The sequence below is a fragment of the Cucumis melo genome, chromosome 2, assembly GCF_025177605.1.
Source record: "Cucumis melo cultivar AY chromosome 2, USDA_Cmelo_AY_1.0, whole genome shotgun sequence".
In the NCBI taxonomy this organism is placed as follows: Eukaryota; Viridiplantae; Streptophyta; class Magnoliopsida; order Cucurbitales; family Cucurbitaceae; genus Cucumis; species Cucumis melo.
In genome coordinates, this window is record NC_066858.1 from 912,730 (window position 1) to 935,298 (window position 22,569).

General features: G+C 29.4%; 2 protein-coding genes across 10 annotated transcripts; both read left to right on the forward strand.

The window, feature by feature from the left end:
- The first annotated feature begins 11,275 nt into the window (after nucleotides 1–11,275).
- LOC103492187 (NADPH-dependent pterin aldehyde reductase-like) lies at nucleotides 11,276–15,135 on the forward strand. Of its 4 annotated transcripts, none has more exons than XM_008452446.3 (5): nucleotides 11,276–11,795; nucleotides 11,929–11,998; nucleotides 12,935–13,134; nucleotides 13,453–13,625; nucleotides 14,847–15,135. In XM_008452446.3, the coding sequence occupies exons 1-5, from the start codon at nucleotides 11,562–11,564 to the stop codon at nucleotides 14,917–14,919; spliced, it is 750 nt and encodes a 249-aa protein (XP_008450668.1). In that variant the 5' UTR covers nucleotides 11,276–11,561; the 3' UTR covers nucleotides 14,920–15,135. The 4 variants fall into 4 exon arrangements, with proteins under 4 accessions (XP_008450668.1, XP_016901014.1, XP_050937230.1 ...); XM_017045525.2 differs by having other exon boundaries at nucleotides 11,390–11,795; nucleotides 11,926–11,998; XM_051081273.1 differs by having other exon boundaries at nucleotides 11,469–11,795; nucleotides 11,926–11,998; nucleotides 13,453–15,135.
- A 1,500-nt stretch (nucleotides 15,136–16,635) lies between these two features.
- On the forward strand, nucleotides 16,636–22,131 carry LOC103492188 (ribosome biogenesis protein BRX1 homolog 1-like). Of its 6 annotated transcripts, none has more exons than XM_008452447.3 (9): nucleotides 16,636–17,036; nucleotides 18,059–18,285; nucleotides 18,460–18,601; nucleotides 18,877–18,955; nucleotides 19,059–19,183; nucleotides 19,721–19,822; nucleotides 21,055–21,123; nucleotides 21,208–21,306; nucleotides 21,718–22,131. In XM_008452447.3, the coding sequence occupies exons 2-9, from the start codon at nucleotides 18,083–18,085 to the stop codon at nucleotides 21,847–21,849; spliced, it is 951 nt and encodes a 316-aa protein (XP_008450669.1). In that variant the 5' UTR covers nucleotides 16,636–17,036; nucleotides 18,059–18,082; the 3' UTR covers nucleotides 21,850–22,131. The 6 variants fall into 6 exon arrangements, with proteins under 6 accessions (XP_008450669.1, XP_008450671.1, XP_050937234.1 ...); XM_008452449.3 differs by having other exon boundaries at nucleotides 16,694–17,036; nucleotides 18,070–18,285; XM_008452448.3 differs by having other exon boundaries at nucleotides 16,756–17,036; nucleotides 18,054–18,285.
- Nucleotides 22,132–22,569: the final 438 nt, after the last annotated feature.

Here is a 22,569-nt window from a genome sequence, read left to right on the forward strand (position 1 = left end):
TATTGTATATCTTTTAAGTTATTTATAGGACCTATTATGTTGTATGACACTCGCGTGGAGCATGTGCAATGCTATTAGTGTCAGAATGGGTGAGTTTCCAAGATGACAAGTTTCACGACCAATGAGCTCAACTCATTCATTTTCTCTTTTGTGAAATATAAACGAGCCCATGGCTAAGCTGACCCTAGAATCAAGGTCACGTTTCACACAACCGAGTACTCCTAATGTTTCCTTAATTCGACCCTAGCCTTGCCTAGGGCAACCCCTAGCATAATCAAACATTTTTTAAAACAAAAAAAAAATTATGTGGAAAGATAGCTTGTGAACAATTTTAGATCATTTTTCTTATTTTGATTTTATATATTTTAACTACAATACCATTTTAGTTCATAACATGTGGATGCATTGTTGATAGAATTAGAAATCCATCGATGATAAGCTCTATCATAGACACTTTTTATTATATAATGACAATTTTACGCTTGATTATTAACCCTAAAAATGTTTTATCTATTGCAATTATTCAAGAAAAAAAATAATATTTAAATATATACCGTAAACTTAAATGAGGGATTTAACTATCAACTTTTAACAACAAAAGACATGTCAATACAATAAAATCAAGACGGTCGACTTTGGCAAAGATATATATATATATATATATATATATATATATATATATATATATATATATATATATATATATAATTATTGGTGAGGGGTAAATTTGGAATGAAAGTGTATAGTGAGGAACTCTTGTGATTTAGGTAAACAAAAACGCGTTGAAGTTGATAGGAAATATCAAATTTTACAAAAATATCAAATTAATGATGTGACAAATTATGAAATATAATATATATATATATATATTCTCCCAATTTTAATTTTTATAAATAATGGAATTATTGTAGGAAAAAAGATTTAAATGGTTCAATCATATATGGGAAGGAGAGAGAGAGAGAGAGAGATGTAAAAGGGCAATTTGGTAATGATATATAGAGAAACCCATTACTTTTATGCTTTCTCATTTGCTTTATCATTTTCAAGAAACAAACACATGCCCATATATTTATGGTGTTGAAATTAATACAACATTTTTGACCAAAACTAACCCAAAAAAAACACATACATACACACAACTTGATAATGTGGAAAGGTTTGATTTTTATACATTATATATAAACATAATTTAAAGGGAAAAAACATGATTAAAGGGGGTTTTCTATATACATATATATCATCTTTATGATCTAACATAGTCAATGTTTCTAAGAAAAAATGAAACAACAATTTTTTTTTTTTAATTCACATAGCTAGCTAGTTAGCTTTCTTTACTTGAGATGATAGTGAAATCAATATAGCTTCGATTAATGATTACGTTGTTGTGGATTTGTTACATGAATATTTTATCATTGAATGAAAATTAGTTATATAGTTATGTAGATTGTTCTTTAAAAATGAACGCTCCTCGTTTCTTAGGGAAAAAGTTTTTAGGAAGTTCAATCAGTATATAGGATTTATTTAATTAAATTGCTGAGCATAATTCTATGAACAAGTTATAATTAAAAAAAGAATGTGTGTACTTTGTTGGTATAGATATGAGTGGTAATTTTTTTTTCTAAAGTCTTCCAGTGACCATCAATGTGTTAAATGTATTTTCTATGTAATGTGTTTAAGTTCAAGAGGTCACATAAATAAATCGAGACCATTTATATTCGTGATGCGAGAGATCGTGAAAATACAGTTAAGAAAAACTTCCAAGAACTAATTGCTATATACTATGATCTATACTCAACAAGGTGCATTCTTTCATGGCTTGACCATAGAAATTCTAAGCTTAAGTGTGTTTGATTTGGAGCAATCTTATAATGGATGACTTCTCGAGGATAAACCATACATGTAGAAATGTCTCGTGTTGGTTTGTGGAAAAAGTCCACACTCTTAATAGTAGTAGTTTAAGACAAGTAAGAATGATATTGTTGGATCACAAGTGATACAAAAAAGTGTATGTCGGAGCTGGGCGTTGAATTTGAATTACAAATCTTGGTTTGAGGAGTTACGTAAAGTATTAAAGCGAAATTTTCTCCAAATAAAATATATAATATACATGCATATATATGTGTGTGTGTATTGAAAGGAGTTGTCTTTACTCTTCAACCATATTTTCAAACAAAAATATTATTGAAAGTCATCACTTATTAATTTTAAATGACTGCTTAACTTAGGGTTTAATCAAATAAAAATTATAATTTTTAAGGTTAATTAAACCAAACCAATAGGGAATATATATATATATATATGATTGAGATGAACTTTTAAAGGCAGCTAGCATTTAATTTATAATCCCTAATATTTATTTATAGTTATTTTTCCATATTTCACTTTTCATATATTTTCAAACATGAGAAAGAGATGTGACCAAAGTGAAAATAAAAACAAAAGCTTGGGGACAAAAATGAAAATGAAAAAGGAAGTAGAGAAACTAAAGAAGGAATTAAATTATAGCAATAATAATGGTCACAAAAGATGATAAGAGAATAGAAGAGAAGATTGAGATTTCTTTTCCCATCATCAATGGGTGGTGGGGTTAATCTTTCTTTTTCTTTCTTTCTTTTTAATTAAAATGGTGGTAGGGGCTACCATTATGTCTATCACGAATTGGGTCGCTCACCGTCTTGTCTTTACGACGGCTGAATTCGAGAAATATAGTGTATTTTCTTCCATATTATGAATCTTCTTCCATACATAAATTAAAGAACATGCATGATCGATTGTACTAATGATTTTAAAACTATGTTTAAACATCTTGATTCGTTTTATTATATTTAAAAATTCTCACAACTAAATAAATAGATAAATAAATGGAGGATTAGATTAAGAAAAGTGAATTATTTGTTTTAGGGTTTGTTAGTGTTAACAGCTGGTGGATAGATGTAGACAAAACCTTGGGTAGGTCCATTAGTTAAAGAAGGCACAGAGTGTACTCTTTGTGTTATGATCTTTTAAGTCTTTTTTGTACTTATTTTTTCTTCAAGAAAAAAGATATTTCCTTTTCCAACCTTATTATAATATTGGATAACATCAATAATACATAAAATTTTACAACTAATAATTAAGTTTAAGTCCCTAAACTTTACTTTTCTTTTGATAAAAATATCTCTTACGTTTTGAAACTCTGTGATGATGACCGAAAACGATATAGATGTAGATGTGGTGATTCAAATTTTGATTTATTTTCATTTCACATCTTAGTTTTGTCCAAATTCTATAGATTTATAATACAATAAGGATATTTTGAAATATCTGTGAAAGTGAAAATGTAATATTCAACTTTTGAAAGTATTAAAGTATTTTTTGAAACATATGGAAAGTTTATGTGTGGTTTTTTTTAATATAGTTTGACCGAGTTTGTAGTAATATTTTAAAGAATTGTAAATAATATAGCAAAATTTATGCGCGATTACTTTACGCGTCAATAAACTCTTATTAACGATATAGTCTATCACTGGTATATTTTCGAAGTGTTGAATCTAAATTTTGTTATATCTACAGATCATTTTACATTGTGTTATGTTTACTAATACTTTGGACATGGTTGTTATATTTGCAAATGTGACGACCAGATAATACATGCATATATCTTATTTCTTATTTTTACTTTATTCAGTACAAAAATTAGGATAGGAAAGGATTCGAAGTTTTGACTTTTTGATCAAGAGAGCATAACTCATGTTGGTTGAGCTACTCTCAATATTGCATTTTATCTTTTAGCTTTTCAAAACCTCGTCCATCTAGGTAGTGTTGATAACAAAATTTGGATAAGAGAAAACAAATCTAACTTCCATATGACAGAAACAACAAACTTTTTATTAAAAAAAAAACGTGATATGCAAAGCAAGGAGAATCTTTAACACTGATATGGTATTTGTCACGACGTTCTCGATACCAAGACAGGAAGAAGCTTAGTTTTTTTCTTTTTTAGTTGTAGGAAATTATTTTAGTATATGATAATGAAGTTGCTTACTTTGAAGTAAAAGATAATGTATTTATGGGAAAAGGTATAACCTAAAACTTAGTATATTATTGAAATTGAAGTAGTAGGGGTGATGATATAACATTCCAATGCATATTATACCAAATATATATTTTTAAACACTAAACATCTTTCTTAATTTTATTTGATTTAAAAATTCAGTTAGTGCTAAAGAAGAAAAAAAACAAAATAAATAAATAAACATTGAATGGCACAAAAAGATAGACTCTAAAGAGTTTGTGAGATTTACAAGTGGGTTGTGTTTAAGGTTGATGTGTCACATATTCCTTGTTTTATGGCCTTAGTGATATCTAAATAATGACCTATTTTATTCTTAGTCCTTTGTGAAAGGAATTTGATATCTACAATGTGTGGCTTTTGCTTGTACTATAGGTTTTATATGTACATCCCATCCAAAATCAAAATCATTCTTCTTTTTCCATAGAAGAAAGATTCACTATTCACATTTGCTATATTAAAAGTGAGTTATTCAACGTGGATAATGAGACAGTCGATATTTAAGGACAACCGAAATTGATCAAAGACTTATGTAACATCGTCGAAGACATATGAGTGATATAGGTATAATATAGTCCTGAACTTTCACAATTTTATTTTCATCAACTGAAGTAAACCCATTTGATATATGATTTATTTTCGGTTAATTATTGCAATTTAAGTTTATTAACAATTTTTTAAATATACCTTTTAAGGACGTGATTTGCAAAAGGTAAATTTTTAGGGAAAGATGAAAACCATTACAATAAAGTTATAGATTGCAAGATATCAATTTTTTTTTTTACTTCATAAAATATAGTTTTTAATATCTCAAATATAATTTTTTTTACGTGAACGACTTATTCTCGAAATTGAAATCTTCGTTTTTATTTATTAAAGAATCAGTTGATGTCTTGCTAGCTTTGTTTTTTTAAAGAGTTTTTTCCTTTTTATCTTCTTGATCGTTTAAGTATATATATTTGAAAGATGTTCATAAAGTCTTCGATTGTTCGATAATCTTTCTCCTAATTATTTAAACTCTAAATTCTAAATTCTATGAATGTGATTAATGAGAGCGACTTCTTTGATTGGACTTTGAAATTAAACCTAATTTGGTTGTACCTAACCGACTTCCATGTGACACAATTTAATTGGACTAATTTATATGATTTGATACACAATACACACTTTTTGATTAATGGATTAACCCATATGATATGACTAATTTGATTTGACCCATTTGTGTCATTGTATATCATAGACATGGTGCAATTCGATTGGTTTAATTATGTATTCATGTGTAATTTGGTTAGACCAATTACCTTTTTTTTTTCTTAATTAAATTATTTGGTTTTACAATTTAACTTCATTTACTTTGAAATGAGTCCCAAAATAAATAAACAATCCTAAAGCCAATTACTTTATGGATCGTGTTTGATCGGTATTTTGGGACAAATTTTAAGAGTAAGGATACAAACTATTTAAAGTATTTATTTTAAACGAGATCACATAGTTTTTGAAATCTATGTTATATAACTGCATTTGTTCATAGCATCCAACGTTATTTTATTGTGTTTTATTTTCTAACTCCTCGTTGTCGTCTCCTTTCCTTCGTATTGGTTGCTTCTTCTCTTTAATCTTGTTTCTATCTTTTTTATCTTTATTATACCACTTTTAAATTTGACCCCTTTTCTTGCACGTCTGGCTATTTTCAGGGTTTGAATGTAGTTTTTTAGGAGATGAATTTGAAAACTTTGTGATATATTGTTCAAGAAATTGAGATATTTGAATGAGATTAAAATAAGTTTATAGTAAAAATGGATGGTGAACATTTCATGGCACCAAGTCACGCAACAAAGTTTTAATGACGGAAAAAAATATCTTACCATGACGTACAAAATAATATATTATGAGATTCTTTGATGCATATCTCTTAGAAAAATATATTTGGATTTGTGTCATTTCCTAGCACACAAAGATTAATATCTACAAAGTCAATTTGATTTCATTCAAGAGATTTTTTTCTTTTTTTTTTTTTGAAATATTTGGGGGAAAATGTTATTTTAAAACAAATTTAATTCTATTTAAGCAATATCTTTAGAAAAAGAGTTTTTCTTTTTCTAAAATCATTATCATTATTATTTTTTAAACAAATATTAAAATATATGCCAAATCATCACCATGCCCTAACCTAATTGTCGAATCCGATTGCCTACAAGCAATCACTCTAATTGTTGGAGAAAAAGAAAGCATCTAGTGAATTTGATTGCTAGACCAACGTAACTCTTTTATCTGTTATTTATTGTCGTCGTGATTGGAATAGACTTACAGATATGGTAGCAAAAAATACTTAAAATTGTAAAATGAATGATGATCAATCTACTTACTATATCCCACGTGGATTCAAAACCTTATCAATTGGGATAATTGTATATTGCTATTATTGCCCCTATACGTACTATAAATACAAGCATTTATCTATACCATAAATGTTTTTTTAAAACAAAAAAAATATTTTTCCCTATGTATTCTTGAAATCAAATAACTTTTCATAGAATTATTTTATAAATCTTTTTTTAATCTTAATAAATAGAAATCAAATGAAAATAATTTCAAGTTTAGAGTCATGTTTTGGAAAAATTAACTTTAATTCAAACATTTTTCATAAAAGCACTTTTAAATCAGTCATTTATCTTTTAGGATTGTTTTCAGAACAATACACTTTTGATCATATTAAAGTTGCCATCCTTGAAGAAGCTATATAATAAATGCACTATAAACTATTAATTTTTCTATGGATATCTATTCAAAATTTGATTCATTTTAAAAATAATTATTATACTCGATTTTTAATATATTTTTTTATACAAATGTCGAAAAATTCAATCTTACAACTTTACACTCCACAAACAAACTCATAAATTTCAACATAACCCCAAACTTACTAAGGATCGACTCCCCTCGCCCAAACATATTACATCCCTTTAAAACTAATTCAAACTTCACCGACCAAAAATAATCTATTTAAGTGTTCAAAATATAACAAATTTTAGTGTTTCTTTTATAGAGAGAATGTTTGGGAAAAAAAAAATCACATGTTCAAATGGTACATGGTGGTAATAGAAAGATACGTTGATGGTCAATCGAGAAAAAGAAATTTTGGTTACTTGGTTTATTTTAATATTAATTGGTTGGATGTTACAACGGATTTAGTATACTTTCAACTCCTTCAACTTTATGCTCTTTTATATATATATAACCGAAATACTAATACTAGAAGGGTAGTTCGGTGGTAAACTGTTCCAGTCCAATAAATGGTCAAAATTAATTAAATAATTACGTTCGGGGACCATTTGACTTGTGATAGACGTGACCACACCCAATTATCACAAGACAGACTTTTTTTTCTTTTTTCTAATATATATTATTTATAATTATTTAATCCATAGACAAACTCTGAGAAATACCCCTCCATGAGACCAGATATGTGTGTATACACACACACACACATCATATTCTATACATATTCTTTTGCATATCCAACTCATTAATTTGTGTGTTTTTTTGTTTCTTGTACTGATCTGAAAAACATTTCAAATCATGTGGGTTTCTTGTTTTGTTTTGGAGGCATTACCCCTTAGAACTTCCACCGATGACCAACAAGATCCTGTACTTTAGCTGTTTTTAAAGCTTAATGATATAAACTGCATATTGAAGAAGACATTATAATATAAATTAAATCATGCATCCATGGTAATATTTTCCTTGGCATGGCAGCTGCTGCTCTCATGTCTAGAAAGAGAGAAAACAGTTTGTTTAATATGAAGTTAAAGAAGAAAAACAACAAGTGTTCATAAAAAGAGATGCTGCAATGGTAGTTTCTTTTCATCAGCTTTAAATAAAAAAAGAAAAGAAGAAACAAGAACAAAGATTCAAAACCTGAGTGTTAATAAGACACAGTACTGTCTGTGTTTCTTTTTTCAACACTTTAAGGAACATTAAGTCATATTATTATTGTCATTATTATAAAATGTTTTACAAAAATGAATGAATGAATGAATGAATGAATAAATAAATAAGTTACCTTAACATATTTATTTATTTATTTATATCTTCATGACTTCCCAACATTCAGACATACCCAAATCCACTTTTCTTTTCCCCTTTTTCTTGGTTGCTTGTCTTTCAAATATTCCCTTCCTCTTTTCTTCTCTCTCTCATCACTTTATTGATTCATGTGTAAACACCTATGTATTTTTTTTAAGAAAAAAGTTTAGAATTTTAATATTCAAGTAGTTTTGCAAAATGAATTGAATTGAGGTATTTACGAATATATTAATTTTTTCGTATCTATTAATGTAGAAATTGATAAACATCGATAGATCACTTCTACTAATGAAAAAAATATGTCGGTATTTACGAGTGTACATCAATGTTTATTATTAATAGATTCTGAAATTTTGCTATATTCCGAGTATTTTCAACATTTTTGTTATTTAGAATAATTTTCTTTTATATATATAATATTTTTCATTAATTTTAATTATTGTTGAAAATATTTATAAAATATAACAAAATTTTATATTTATCATTCTATTGTTATAAATAAATTTAAAATCATTCTATCGTTATAGATAAATTTAAAATTTTATTGTATTTTATAAGTTTTTTTTATTTCGTTATATTTGAAAATATTATTTAAATTGATTGGTAGATTTTCATGAGACCCGATATATATTGATTCGTGTGTAAACACCTATATATTCTTTTCTTTTTTTTAAGAAAAAAAAAGTTTAGAATTTTAATATTCCAATAGTTTTGCAAAATGAATCGAAATATTTATAAATATATTAATTTTTCATATCTGTTAATGTAGAAATTGATAGACATCGATAGATCACCATCGATAGATCACTTCTATTATTGAAAAAAATATGTTGTCCATCAATATTTATTATCAACAGATTCTCAAATTTGACTATACTCGTAAATATTTTCAACATTTTTGTCATTTGAAATAATTTTTTTTTATATATAATACATTATTATATGTTTTTCATTAATTTTAATTATTATGAAAATATTTAAAAAATATAACAAAATTTTATTTTTATCATTCTATCTATCTATCGATAAATTCAAAATTTTACTGTATTTTGTAAGTTTTTTTTTTATTTCGTTATATTTAAAAATATTATTAAATTGATTGGTAGATTTTCATGCTTATTTTGTCTTAATTTAATACTCCTAACGGTCGGATTGATAAGCTCTTTCAAACCCATAGATATATAAAGCATACTAATTTTGATTATTTTATTCAATTATCTTTAAGAAAAGTTTTTTTTCCCTCTAAATGAAGTTATTTTGTTTCCAAAGTTGGAAAAAAAAAAGTTAAAAAGTTTACTTAGTCCTTTAACTTTTTGATTTATATTTAAATAAGTCTCTAAATAGTCTATATACTTAGATTATGAACTTTACAAGGTGTCTAACTAAGTGTTTGTTTAATAAGTTATTGATTTTTTTTTTTTAATTTTAAGTTTGATAAAAGTTAGGCCATAAAAAAAATATTGAGTTATGTTAATAACCTACGAAACATAAACTTAAAAGTTTAGAGATATATTTAACATTTTTAATTAAAAGTTGAGGACATATTCGATGTAGAGGTAAAAATTTAGAAATTTATTAGATATGTTTCAAAGTTTACAGATTTATCAAATACAGAAAAGAATCGTTACGAGGTTAAACTTGTATTTGATTTTTTTTTTAACATAAAATTCAAGAGAATTAAAAAATATATTATTAATTGTTATTATTTTAGAGGGTGAGAAGATAGGTAAATGTGGATGTGATGATCTCCCACGTCTGCATCGACGTTGCTGGATTGTGGAACGTCTTAAAGAGAGCGTGATTTGCATCTCAGTCTTCTTTTTTAAGACCTTATGTTTTAATTACAAGTTTGGTTTAGAGCTGTTGTTTTCTAATTTTTATTAGTGTCACTGCACAGAACTGTTCTAAAATTTTGTCGCTGCATTACATGTTCACTATTTGTTAGATTGTAGTTGTTTCAACATCTTACTAATTGTCTCGAACACCATAATTTGAGCTGTATGTTCCATCATTTACGAGGAGAAGTCTACCTAATTGGTTTTTCTTAATAATAAATCTTATTCTTGCAAAAAAAAAAAAAAAACTACTTCGAGGAAATTTGTCATACAAATGTTGTAACTAAATACATATTGATATGATCTTTTAGATGTTGTTGGTCTTATTGGACAATGTTGTTTAAATTGTTTTTGGAAGATCAAGGTAGGGAAAAAGTTAGAGGAAGTTTTATTAAAAAGATATGTTAAATTAATAAGAAGATTTAGCTTTAAAATCTCTTAACAATAATGAATATTACAAATGAGGTTTAAGTCAATAACATGTAGGTAATTAAGATAAGTTTGAGATTATAAACTTTATTGAGAAAGATGAAAAATCAAATTTTGAGAAGTGATGTGACAACATATGACCTTATTTTAAATTTTATCCACAAATGTGGTAAACCAATTTTTTAGAGATTATTATATATACATATAAGAGGGAATGTGTGGCCAACATGTGACCTTCTTTAGAGCTTATTTACCTAAATAGTTCACTAATTTTTTTTTTTAATTCTATAGATGATTATTTAATTAAAATTAAAATTACGGTTTATTACTGTCTAATCAATATGACTGATAGAAGCATATTAATATCTATTATTGATAAAATATGAAATTTTGTTTATTCTATAAATATTTTGTAAAATTTATATTTTTAAAATTTTCTAGCGATAAACTTAATTAATATAAACATGATTAAGTACTAGATTATAATTAATTAATATTACGTTCGGTTAATTTTAATTATCAATTCCTTTTAAAAAATTAATTATCTAGCTATTACTGATTTTTAATTATTTATAAATGAAATTATTATTGATTCTAAATTAATTAATATTTTCTAATCAATATATTATTTAATTAATTAAGCTATTAAATTTATACAAGACTTTAATGCTCAATTTTATAAATTAAATTCAAATATAATTTTTGTCCATAAAATTCTGATAGCATCTTTCATTGTACAATCAAATCTATCTTTATCTTCATTCCCAAACATCTTATTGTCGGGTATTCCATTCCCAAAGCATCATCTTTTATTCTCAAACGTCTATAAAACCTTAAACCAAACGATTCTCTTAGTAGCTCGAATTTATCCACGAAACGATTTCGTCCACGAAACTACAACTTCGACAAACTAGATTATTGTGTGTGGCTAATACCTAATAAAAAGAGAAAAAAGAGGACAAAAGTTCACCACATGTCGTAGCGTAGGACGAATTCGACGTGGCCATTTTGCAGACAAGTTTTACTCAAAAGTCCAATGCATGCAACAAATATATATATATATATGAGAAAACTAGGACGACCAACCAAACCATATCCCCCAAACATTGGAAAGTGTAGTTGTTTGTCATCTCTCAAAGAAGTACTACTCCACATCCACCATGGCCACGACAACAGATGAAGCTTATTCTTCAACAATGGCTGTTTCAAAGAAGGTGATTCTGATAACAGGTGTAAGTAAAGGATTAGGAAGAGCTTTAGCTTTGGAATTGGCTACTACTTATGGCCATACTGTTATTGGCTGCTCTCGCGATCAAACTAAACTTGATTCTCTTCACTTACAACTCTCTGGGGTTTCCCCTAATGCCAATCATTTGCTCCTCAACGTCGATGTGGTTAATTCATAAACCTAACCCTCTTTTCATCTTCATATATATTTAACTTGGGTACTTTTTTTTTTCTTCTACTTTCAATCATATACGTAAAAGCTCATCCTTTTTTTAAATGTTGGGTTTCTGTTTTTAGCAGAGATGTAATAGAAGTGTCGAAGAGTTTGCAAGAATCGTCAAGGAAAATGAACTCGTTCCCGATATCATTGGTAATTTTAGGTTTTTTTTTTTGTTCTATATTTTTCGGTCTTGGGTCTAGTTAATTAATTAGTTTCTATTTATTAGTACTTAAGTTTCAAAATATTAAATATATTTGAGTGACGGTAGAACTAAAGTTATATCTATTTTCGTATGTGTTTCACTTCAATCACACAAAAGGAATATTAATATCTTTTTTTAAGGAAAAATTTGCCCGTAAGGATGTGTATCACAAAAAGAAAAGTTTGCCATGAGTCTAAGGACATCTCGTACAAAGATGAGTGCAGTTAAAGATGAACCCAAATAACTTTTTTTCGTTTTCAAATGTTACGTATACCTCTGTAGTTTTTATTAAGTTTTAAGTTTGATTTTAAATCCTTCCATGAATTTTAAAATATTATAATTTTATCATTGAGATTTTTTTTTTAATTTCGTCCACATTTTTACTTCGACGTCTTTTCTATACTTCCAATGTTAAATATTAATGTGCATTAATTTAATTTTAAAAAAATTACCATTAATTAAGTTTCACTAGTTTTTTATCATTTAATTTAAAACTAATTTTAGTCTAGGTAGAAAATGATAAGCACTATAACAAAGAGAGAAGCAAATCGAGAATGAATAGTTAGAAAATAGTAAAAACCAACCGACATAATAATAAAGAAGGATTGGAAGTAATAATAATATTGTAGTCAATTTTAGGTCATAACTGTGACCTCAAAAAACGTTAAAGTGAACTACAATATGACCCATCTCATTCCATCCACTCGAAGTTATACGTTGAAGACCCAAACAACTCCCTAAAAACTAAATTGAAACTAAACTCAAAACTTATAAACCTAAAATCGAAAAGTTATAATTCTTCCTTTTTCTTTTCTCGTTATTATTATTACTTCTTTCGAAAAATGAAGAAAGGTAAAATTGTGTGTGGTTTTGGTTGTTCGCAGTGAATAATGCAGGTGTGGTAAATAAACAAGGTAACATGTGGGAGATTGATGTACAAGATTTTGATAATGTGATTGATACTAACATCAAAGGCTCAGCTAATATTCTTCGTCACTTCATCCCTCTTATGATTCCTTATAACAAAGGAATTATTGTCAATATGTCTTCGGATGCTGGAAGAGATAATACTCCATATAAAATGGTACGTCGTCTAATTACTAATAGTTAAAAGTTTCATTCAACACAACAATATCTTATTATGCTTTACTATATCTATGAGTTTCGTGTTTGTGTTTTCTCTTAATTTTCTTATACTTACTACCTATAACTTTACATAAAAACATTTCGATTTCTAGACGTTTTAAGATTACCTTTTACGTAGACCTCGACTAGCTAGTTTTAAGAAACAATCCGTATGGTATATGTTTATCCATGAATCCATAAACACATTTGTAGGGAACAATTTAGGTAGCCATCAAAATGACTATGAAGAAGAAGCTGAGTTGTTTATAATATGTAGATTGCACCATATTGTGCATCAAAGTGGGGAATTGAAGGAATGAGCAAATCCATAGCACAAGAATTACCAAAGGGAATGGCAATTGTAGCCTTGGATCCAGGAGTCATACACACAGATATGTTGGAATCATGCCAAGGTGATTTGGCTTCGCAGTGTCAAACCCCCGAACATTGGTACGCATTATTTTTAACTTGCTTCGATAACGTTTCCGTCTCTTGTTTTATATTTGGTATATTCTTTTTGTTTTTTAGTAATTCAAAATAAAAATATGTTTAGTAAGTCGTGACTATTTCTATTTTTTGTTTCTTTAATTTAACAATATTATACGAGATAGGGGATATGAAACCTCTGGTTTCTTGGTTGATGTTACATATTTATGTTAGTGGAGGTTAAATAGTATATAGTCTAAGTTATATGATTTGAAAATGTAACATTAATAACGGTAACGACTAGACTTTTCAGAGACAGTAGGATCGTACAAGAAATTTTAAGAATATATAAAAACTAGTTGATCATTTTTAACTCAAAATTAAAAGTTTTTCAAATCAACGAAAAGTCGTTAAAATAATCTAAAGAATACTAAAACAAAGTTTATTTCTCTGGCTAGATCCCTCCCAAACCTCACTGAAATGTAAAACGCTAAATATAATTTAAAACCAGTAACTCATTCAATATAATCATGAAGAAACGAAACTAGAGTGCAAAAACAATATTTCACAAATGTCGCGACACACCATTATTCGTCGAGCGTCTGATATGTTCTTATATTTACATGAAAAACATTAAGCAAAAAAGTAAGTACGTAGTTAAAATATTCACCAAGTAAATTCTACTAAGATATATAAGTCTAAGAACTTACGTACAAACACGAATGTCTCTCTAGCTAGTGGAACGTATACACTAGTATATACTGAAGTTAATTGATCATCTGAATGCAAAGTTGAAAGATTCGTCCTATTGTAGTTAGGAGAGACATATTCACTATATCAAGCATGAACTCCAAAAAACACAAATGGGCATGATAAACTCTTACGAACACAATTTATGATGTACATGATTGCTATAAACTTACTTAGCATGCAACATGCAGAGATAAGGGTTCCACAATGATGAATAAAGTCATATGATCATAATACCTCATAGAATAATTCATAATTCATAGGTAGCATACTTATAAAATTTCTTCAATCATGAGAAAAATAACATGTGAGCTTTTCAAAGAATACTTTTCCAATTGATCACTAATCAAATATATATATCAATGATATATTTATCTAATGTATTATTAAAGTTCTAATAAAGCTCAATTTTTTTTCGTTGCAAAAATATAAAGTTATTTTATATATACTATATAAATTTTGAATATTTTTTGCTTGATGATTTATTTATTATAGGGTTGTCAAAGCGGCACCAACAATTTTAAATCTTACAACGAAGGACAATGGAGCATCTCTCACTATTAATTAAGGATCCAAAAACTTCGATCGATGTTTTATTAGGGTCTGCTTTATAAATCAAGAGAGATCATTATAGATCTATCTTACCTTTGTTTGAGTTATAAACACGTATCTTTGATTTCAACCTCTATAGTTTGATCTTAGTTACCCTTCTTTGGAAAAAATGCTTGCATGTCCTTGTTGAGATGTCATTAAGCTATTTAAAGAATAAAAGTGCATTCTCTAACTCCTTTTTTGTCTAGTTCTTTTATGGTACTTGCAGTTACGTTTTGAAATAAAGTAGTAAAGATGATGAACCCCCAAAAATTAGAAATTTCCCTTGTGAGAAAGCTTTTGTGTATTGAATAATCTCCATGTTAGCTCACATACAACATAAATAGAACCTTAACTTTTTATACATTCATAAACACTTTAATTTTATCAGAAGTATATTTGATTTGTGGATCTGTAGGCTATAGTTACATATACAACCATACGACAAATAACATCTAATGCTATATTAAATCACCTTTATCCAATTTCACCTGATTGGTAAAATCTTTCTTAAACCGTTCTATTTGAGAAACATGTGACCCAATGTAATAAAAAACATTGTAAGAAGCTCCTTCAAAGGCATATGCTTAGCTTTATTGAAGTTATATTATTGTTCAATGTATGTTTTTCCATTCTAAATTGTATCATTCAAGAACTCCATGATAAATTGTAACCAATGTGAGAAGATGTCCTACAAGCCTCTTTGCAAACATGCATCACAAAATAATGCACTACAACACCACATCCCACTTTTACTAATTGATCGAGTTCATATTCAACATCGCTTTTTTTTTTTGTCAAAGTGATCATTGTTATTAATATTGTAACAATAAGATGACATCTAAAAAACATAAAGGAATTAAAAAACGAAATTAGAAACAAAAGATCCTAATAAATTTTTAACCATAAAACTTTCTTAACAAATTAAATGTAACTCTCCAGTACGGTAATTGTCTATACAATTCAAAGTTATACTATCCAAACAAACATTTCTTATATATCTAAGGTGATCAAACTTTCTTTTGCTTCAACCATGCAACTTGAATTTCAAGTTCTTGTAGCGCTATGAACATTTCTCTATTTTCGATTTTTGTAAAGATATTTGTAGCTTTCATGAAGAGCTCACTGCCTTTCAAAATTCCAGGTATTGTCTCGTAAGACATTCACATCACTTCAAAAATACTGCAATCTAGAAGATCTCTTCTCTTGTTACCTATTGATCCACACACACGTTCCAATTGATTACAAAGTTTGTTGGCAACATTATCTTTTGATCCTATTATTTTTCTTTTTTCCCTTTCGCTTGAGTGTAATCCTCAGCAGTATGTATTGAAATTCAGTATCATTAATGTCATTATGCTCTGTATCTTCAAATGTTTCATTATTTTCTCCTACATGTCAGATGAATTGCCTTCAGTACTTTGAGGTACAAATCCTTGAGATGAAATGATGCATATGCTCAATCTCCTGTAATTGCAATATCTTCAAAAAATAATATCTAATTGGTATGCATTTTGCAACAATGAAGAAAATCATTTAACCAAGTAAAAAATGTGAGAGAGAAAGGTGGAAGGAGGGGTAGTATGAGGGGTGTTTTAGTAATTTTAATATAACATGAAAAATCCTATGAAGTCCCGTCAATCACTACAAAACCTATGTTCTCAAAATTTGGTTTTGAGTGTTTTATCGTCGATATTCAAACACACCATAGTCGAATTTCTACGAAAAAATCTATCACATTAACGTATAATCTCTACTTCATACCCTAAGAGGTGAATCTCTATCTATATAGACTATATATTCATATACCCACAAATTTTCTTCCTTTCCTTTTGTTTTGACCCTTTGGAAGAGATGGGCCGAAAGAGAGTACATGGCGGGTTTTATCGTCAAACTAGGGTTTAAGATTTTGACTTTGTAAAAAGAAAAACTCTCTGCCGCTTCTCTCCCTCTCTTTCTGATCACTTCTCCACTCTCGTCCTCTTCATCCGGCCACCGCGCCGCCGATCATCTGGAAAGCTTTTGAGTTCTCTTCGTTTCTCTTTTCCACTCACTCTCGGTTTCTCTTCCCCTCACTGCTCGCCGGGTAGACGGGTAAGAATCATCCTTTCAGTTTAAGTCCCATTAACAATAGCTTGTAGAGTTATAGTATGTAAGTTTGAACATATTCGAACATGACCCAGCTAGAAATTAAGCCTTTTTAATATAAATTACTGGGTAAGGATTCATTTTACTAATTTCCAAACTCGTTTTTAGTGCGGTTGGTTAGACTTTGTGCTTTTGAATTTTTCCCTTTTGCGATTTCGAGAAAATTTTGGAGGAATTGACATTGAAGCTTAAGACTGAGTGAACATGGCTATGTAATAGCATTTTAATTGAGTTGAGTAGTTTTGGTCCAAAGTTATCAGTTATGAAAAATTGTTGCAGGTCGGCTAAGGACTTTTAAGTTGTGTCAAACTAGTCAATAAAGTAACTTAACTACCAATTCGCCTTAAGTGCCGGGTTGTTGGGATTTGTTTGCTGTAATTTGTCTAGGGTTATGTGTGTTTGTGCTTTGTTGTTACTGAGTATGTTGAGTTTTGTGTTGAGCTTCCGGATGCGAAGTATATGAAAAGTCATTTGTAATTGTTTTAAACTTGAAACGCCTTTGAGATTTGTTATTCTCTTGTGTCATATGATTATGTTCCGGGACGTCTACCGATTAAATCATGGACCTCATACATACGTGTATAGGCATATTCATTATATTTAAAAGTTATGATTTTGGTAACCATCATCATGGGTAAAGTTTCAGCAGTGGTTTACATGACACCAAAGAGTTAAGTTTAAAGAGGAAACGAGTGAGTTGTACACTTATAGAATGGTATTACTTTGTTTTAAGGACTTGTGAATGGTCTATATGTTTTCTTCTTAAAGTTTAAGATTTAATTTTTTTTATTGCGTATTTTAATGAGTTTGGTCTCATATAAAGGTTATTTCTATTGAGTCTTTGAGTGTTTTCTGTATGCATGAATTAACAATCCTGTTTAGAACGTGTCTTTGAAGTTATGTTGCTTCACTCCCTCTCTTCATCCTTTACAGATTCCTTTAATCTCTGTTTCTTAATTTAAGTGTAGTATTTCTGAAGGTGATATTCTCAAATGGCAAAGAAGAGAAAGCATAGTGAGACAGTGCCGACGGTATCGGTTAAGAAGGACGAAAATGCTCTGGAGAGACCCAAGCGGACACTCATGGGTTGGAAAGACAAAGAAGTGACAAAAAAAAGTGAAGCTGGTTCTGATCATGCTGTTTTTCGAAATAAAGAAAAGGTTCTGGTCACCTGTTCCCGCCGAATCAATTTTAGGTATGTAATATAGTTGGAACAAGTTGGTGTAGCTTTTTGTAAAATCTATTATTAGGTCTATACAGGGTCAGGTTGTTTGCATGTAACTTATGACTCATTAACCAAACGTTTTTAGTTTTTATTTATTTATTCTTCCCTTTAGAATTTTTGGCAATTTAACTTGTGGTTGGTTAGGTATCGGCATTTGATGTTGAATATGGTATCACTTTTGCCACATTGTAAGAAGGATAACAAGGTGGAGTCGAGGTCCAGCAAGGGTGCAACATTGAATGAGCTGGTTGAGCTCAAAGGTTGTTCTTCAAGCCTATTTTTTGAGGTTAGAACCTTTACATTGCACTGTCCATGTCTAAACTTGGAATTCAATTCGTAATCTGGAATCTTTAAGGTAAAATGTTTTCTAATTTTTATTTTTTATTAGATTTAGGATGATGACTTTTTGGTTTTCTTATTGTGGTATAAATTATAAGGATGTTTTAACTATCCTTTTGCTTTTCATTTTATTACTTTCCTATATGCCTTCTCAGCATGTTTGTACATTGCGATCACATCACTTGTTTTTCCACTCACTGATCTTTTTCTCTCTAACTCCAGTGCAGAAAACATAAAGATCTTTATTTATGGATGGCAAAGTGCCCTAGTGGGCCATCTGTGAAGTTTTTAGTTAATGCCGGTAATTTTAACTTGTATTCAAAGTTTATTACTGGGTAACTAAAACTTTATTTGATTTCTTTATAAATGAAGTTTTCTTATTTCTTCATTTTTTTTGCTTTCAGTGCATACAATGGAAGAATTGAAGCTTACAGGGAACCATCTGAAAGGTTCCCGTCCAATTTTGACATTTTCATCAAATTTTGATAAAGATGTCCACTGGAAACTTCTGAAGGAAATGATTATTCAGGTACCAATGGCAAGTTTTGTCTTTAACAATTAATTGTTGAAAGTTCAAACTATTTTTCATTCTTACTCGTGGATCAGTGTATGAGGCAAATGTCAGTTTCCTTATCTTTCTTCATTAAATGCATTTTGCGCTCCTTTCCTTGCTCCTTCTATCCAAAGCAAACATCGTATTGAATTGATCAAATATTGTCTGCGTGACTGTAGGCGAATTATCTTCTTTCAGGTTTTTCTTATGGAAAAAAATAAATAAAAGATATCCGTGAATGCACTTCTTTCACGTAATATGGCATAAGAATATGGATTAATGAATACTTGTGCTCATTCTCACATGTCGGTGCCTCACCACTATCATTTTTCTTTCATGCTGCCTTTATTTGTTTCCTATTAATGTCCGGTTTCACATATGCATAGTTACTATGTTATGAAAAGTATGTAGATCCTAGCTGCTTATCCAAATAATGGCATTTTTGAAAACTAATCCTATTAAATCTTGTTTTACATGACATAGTTTTATCTCACCAATGTGATTTTCTCTCAGATTTTTGGAACTCCTAAGGAGCATCGACATTCTAAACCATACCATGATCATGTATTTGTTTTCTCTATTGTTGATGACCATATCTGGTTCCGGAATTACCAGGTATGCTTTATTTATTTTCTACTTGCTACAGAATTTAATGCTAATCGTGGATAGCATCCAAAAGTACAACGTCCACCTGACACCCAAACAATGCACTGGATGCTGTCTTTTTTCTAAATGTTTGCTCACCACACTTTTCCATGAAGTGGCATATGAATGCAGAGAAATATATTCTACTTTGTGTTAGGCAAAGACATTGGAAAGACTTTTAGGAGTCGTTGGTATAAATGTCAAGTATTTATTATGATATTGGAAGTATATTAGTCATTAGCTAGGGGGGGTTGTCAATGAATTGTTACACTTCGGAGAAAGACTATGATAAGAGCTTAGATACGTACAAGTAAAGAAACAATCCTCTAACTTCAGATTTAATGACCAAGATTTCGTTCAGAGAAAAAATAAACAATGCTCTATTTTTAGAGGAAATGGCCTAGGCTTCATTAATAATATTGGTGAGAAGTTCCTTGACCGGAGATTATGGCCATTGTATATGACTAATGCCGGAACCCTCAACTTTTCGGGGGCATGGACAGTAATGAGAGGAGGGTTTACCACTTCATTGAAACATTATGGGTTGGAGAGGATGCATTAAAAAAATGGAAGAAATGTGATTTGGGCGAATGTAAATGCCGTCACTATCTTCAGCAGAATATGCTAGGACTTTCTCTCTTGCTGGATCAGTTACCTTTCTGTTTCTTTTTTATTCCTTTGATTTCTAAACAATAGTCGGTATTTTAAGTTTGGGTGCCTATTTTAAAGGTGTAGCATGAGTAGGAAGTATGGGGAGTTCGCATAACCATCACTCCATTAGCTACACCACCTGAGGAACAATGTGTGTTTTTAGTGAAGTACGTTAAGGAATATGTGGATAAATGTCAGAAGTATCGTCCTTAAGATATGAGGGGTACAATAGTCATTGGAAAGGAATCTGGCATGGTAAAAAATTAATTAATTTGAAGAGTTTGAGATTAAGGAGATTTTGGGGGATAGTTTTTAGGAGAGGACTAGTTGGAATCTTGCCATTTTTCTTTCTTGTGTTAATGATTTCATTGTTTTTCTAGTCAACTGTATACATTTTCATATAATTGATTGTTATCCTTTAAACTTACATGTTCACTTTTCCATCGACTGTTGGTATGTTTGTTCTTGTTTGGGGTTTGTGTCGGTGTGACCTATTACCCAACCCATTATTTAATGATATGGTGCTTGTCTTCTTTGTTTGATGTGATCAGATATCTGTTCCACATAATGAATCAGATAAAGTCGCCCGAGGAGGACTAGATAAAATGACACTCATTGAGGTTATTCAAATTCCACTTCCTGTTTAGTTTATAAGTGGGTTTTCATAATTTTCTTCATGGACTTCAAATATTTGCATTTTACAGGTTGGCCCACGATTCTGTTTGAATCCAATCAAGATATTTGGTGGCAGTTTTGGAGGTCCTACACTATATGAGAACCCACTTTATGTATCGCCAAACCAGGTTAGATTATCCAACTTTTTGGTTATTTGGGATTACACTTCTTCACACTATCCTTTTAAATTTGGGTTACAAAAACAGCTGAGAATTTACATTTGCATCAGTTATATCCAAAAGAAAACTACGACCTGGTTCTGTTCTATGAATTCTGAAATAAAGAAGAGAAAACCATACATTGAGGACACATTATCTATGTTTTTCCAGTTTCTTTTAAGTTCATATTTGACCATAGATTTAAGTATTGGAATTACGCAAAAGCCCAAGTAATCACTATCTTTTTCAATTCAAGGTTTTTTGTGATTCCAACTATAGTCTCACTAATTGTATGATGAAACTAGTAGTATTTTTGGTAATCCTTTGGATTGGATGTCATATTTTGTAAACTTTGTCGACGTTATTCATGTCGCTTTGTAGATTCGAGCGTTGGAGAAGAAACAAAAGGCCGGAAAATACTCGAAGAAAGTCAAAGCGAAAACAAGGAGGAAGATGCACGAGTTATCGAATCCATTGGAACCTGACGAGTTTGCTGATATGTGGAAGGAATAGTAGTATTTCGATGGACAATTTTATCCGCGACTCAAAATCATAATTCCTTGCCTCCAATGAAATGGGATTTTGTTCTATAATACTAGTAAGTGTAATGCAAATTTTGTCCTGGTTTATTTAAAAACCTCGAGGTGTATGTTTCTCTTCAATGTATCTCTTAGTCGAATACTTGGAGTTTTAGCTGTGATTTTACAAGATCAAAGGGCATCTCATATGTTTTACTTTATGTTACCAAAGAATAGTTCCGAATGAAGACGCATATAAATTTAGCATTTATGATCATTTCATTTTTATGATTTTGTCAAATTAAAAAGAGAAAAAAAAAAAAAAAGAGAGAGAGAGAGATTATGCAAACGAGCATTGATTTATAGGTCATTCTTACTTTTAGACTACAATTTCTTCTCTATTTACTTCACCAGAGGAAGAGAGCTATAGCAGCTGCTTACTATAGTTTTGTATCTTTGGAAAGAACTTGAAAAATTGTATTAAAGCAAGTTATTAAAATGGGTTAGGGATTCTGTACCTTTTGTTCCACATGTGTTGATTTTGTGTTAATCATATCTTTGTTGGTTTAAGTCCATTTCGCTAAATGACTTCTTTTTTCATACAATTTCGTGGTGTTCTATTTAGTCATGTTTGTAATTTGAACAAAAACTTAAGTCCTCGACTTTAATCCTTGAAGAGCTAAATTTATCCAAGTTTAAATGCAGTAAGTCTTCC